This window comes from Balaenoptera ricei, chromosome 15 (genome assembly GCF_028023285.1).
Source record: "Balaenoptera ricei isolate mBalRic1 chromosome 15, mBalRic1.hap2, whole genome shotgun sequence".
Classification (NCBI taxonomy): Eukaryota; Metazoa; Chordata; class Mammalia; order Artiodactyla; family Balaenopteridae; genus Balaenoptera; species Balaenoptera ricei.
In genome coordinates this window covers 73,807,669-73,810,007 of record NC_082653.1, presented here as the reverse complement: position 1 = coordinate 73,810,007, position 2,339 = coordinate 73,807,669, and the positions used below count along the sequence as shown (strand labels likewise).

The 2,339-nt window shown below is 56.2% G+C and overlaps 1 protein-coding gene across 1 annotated transcript; it reads left to right on the top strand.

The window, feature by feature from the left end:
• The first annotated feature begins 264 nt into the window (after positions 1-264).
• Positions 265-1,471, top strand: LOC132349158 (apoptosis-associated speck-like protein containing a CARD). The gene is made up of 3 exons (XM_059897331.1): positions 265-540; positions 742-798; positions 1,158-1,471. Exons 1-3 carry the CDS (start codon positions 267-269, stop codon positions 1,412-1,414), a joined length of 588 nt encoding a protein of 195 aa, XP_059753314.1. The 5' UTR covers positions 265-266; the 3' UTR covers positions 1,415-1,471.
• Positions 1,472-2,339: the final 868 nt, after the last annotated feature.

The window sequence follows — 2,339 nt, the reverse complement described above, 5'->3', positions numbered from 1 at the left end:
CCCATGAGCCCTTTTCCACCAGGTCTCCTGGGTCCCACCTCGTAGACCAGCCAAAGGATGCGATCTGGGCGCCCCCCCCCCCCCATGGTCAGGAGAGAAAGGGAAGGAACACAGTAGTCAGGAGCCTAACACCCAAGGGCAATGTTCTGGGGCAGCAACAGGAGTGAAGGCGGGGAGTTCCAGGTCCCGCCCCAGAGCAGACTTCCTGCTCAGCAGCCACCCCAAGTGAGCTGAAGCGGCGGCTGCCGGAGGGGACCCCAGGAGCCATGGGGTGCACGCGTGATGCCATCCTGGATGCACTGGAGAACCTGACCCCTGATGAGTTCAAGAAGTTCAAGATGAAGCTGCTTTCAGTGCCGCTGCGCGAAGGCTACGGACGCATCCCACGGGGGACGCTGCTGCCCATGGATGCTGTGGACCTCACCGACAAGCTCGTCAGCTACTATCTGGAGGCGTACGGCGCCGAGCTCACGGTGCTCGTGCTGTGCAACATGGGCATGCAGGAGGTGGCGGAGCAGCTGCAGGAGACCTTGCGCAAGGGTGAGTGCGCCCCCTCCACAGGTCCGGACCAGTATCCCCTCTACACCCTCCTCCCAACCCAGAAGTTCGCCTCTCCCGGAGCTTCCGCTTCCTGTTTCTGCTACCCTTTAATAAAATCTCCTCCTGCTGGGGAGGCTTCCGGACCAAGAGACCCCTGACCCCAGAAACACTTGGGAGACACCACTTAACATTTTCTTACAGGCCCCGGAACCACGCCAGCCGGGATCAAGGCACCTCCCCAGACAGCAGCCAAGCCAGGTAAAGCCTTCAACACCCAACCTCACCTACCTGGGCACCTCACCAGCCCCGCCCCACCGTACCCCTGCATAGCCTCTTGTCCCAAGGCCAGGAGCACCCAAAGAGCACAAAGCTAGGCCAACCCTTCCCACCCACCTACTCACGAACACCTCCTGGGGCTGAGCCTGGTTGGGAGGAGAAAGGGAGACAAAGTTAAACTTATCCCACTATACGTAGAGTCCCGGTGGCATGCCCGCCTTGAGCCCCACCACTTAGGGTTGCATTCAGGGCAATTCCTAAAGAAAGCAAAGTGTCAAGAGGGACAGGCTCCAGCACCCACCCTGGTCCCAGCTCATCCCCTCTCCCCCCTCCCGCCCCAGCACTGCACTTTGTGGACCAGCATCGGGCGGCACTCATTGCACGGGTCACAGACGTGGATGGGGTGCTGGACGCCCTGTACGGGAAGGTCCTGACAGAGCAGCAGTACCAGGCAGTGCGGGCGGAGCGCACCAATTCTACCAAGATGAGGACGCTCTTCAGCTTTGCTCCAGCCTGGAACCTGACCTGCAAGGATCTGCTCCTCCAGGCCCTGAGGGACACCCAGCCCTACCTGGTGGTCGACCTGGAGCAGAGCTGAGGCATCTTCCCCAGCAGCGGTCCCACAGACAACCCCTGGCAGTTCCAGCCAACTTACCTGGAGTCTGATTTTTTTAATATATACATAATATATGAAAAACCAGCTTGTACTTGGTGTGTTTTCCTACTTCCAGCCTGGAAGCTCATGCAGAGCTGAGCTACATATCCAAGCGCCGCAGCGGCTCAGATGAAGCTCTGGTCTCCGCCTGTTCCTGGGGCAGCAGGCTCCCCAGACATTTCATCCTACCTGCCTCAGTCACCATGGAATGGTCCCTCACTCACCATTTGGTGGCTCCCTTAATGCCACCCCAGAGGGTCTGCCCTTGAGACCTGTGAACATGTTAGCCTTGTGGCCAAGGTCTAAAAATTGAAATAGAAATATGTACAAAGGGCCTGGAGCTGTAGGGGGCCGGACTTGACAGATGCATTTAGAAACAAGACTCGTCTACCAAGCTTCTCTTTCGCTTTTTCATAGGAAAAAAAATTGCAAAATGAGAGCAATTTTCAGAGGAAGTGACAAGAGTATCATCTAAACAGGAAAGAGCACAAACCACCAAGTGTCCCTAGGGCTCCTTCTGGCACTGACACCAGCAGGCGTCACTGCTCCCTCTGCTCCCTCCCACCCACTGCAAGAGGGGTTATAGGTTACACTTTGCCCAGAAAACATGCCAACCACAAAAGCAACTTCAGGAAATGAGTTCTAGTAGCTGTTCCTTCTCTTGATGAAATTGTGCCCACAAAAGAAAATAGGAGTATTTATTTCCACAAAACAGCACTTAGGGAGCCTTTCCAGAGGCTGTTAGGCAACCAGATCCTAGGACCACATCCTGAGTACACTTTGCACCCAAATTCTTTCTGGCCTGCAGGGGGTGGATGCAAAGCAACAGGCAGGCCCCAAGGAGGCCAGATATCCTATCCTTAGGAGT

Coding starts and splice junctions, on each gene's coding strand:
- LOC132349158 (XM_059897331.1), top strand. CDS start 267: ATGGGGTGCACGCGTGATGCCATCCTGGATGCACTGGAGAACCTGACC. Junction 541..741: donor GCAGGAGACCTTGCGCAAGG/GTGAGTGCGCCC, acceptor ATTTTCTTACAG/GCCCCGGAACCACGCCAGCC. Junction 799..1,157: donor CCAGACAGCAGCCAAGCCAG/GTAAAGCCTTCA, acceptor CTCCCGCCCCAG/CACTGCACTTTGTGGACCAG.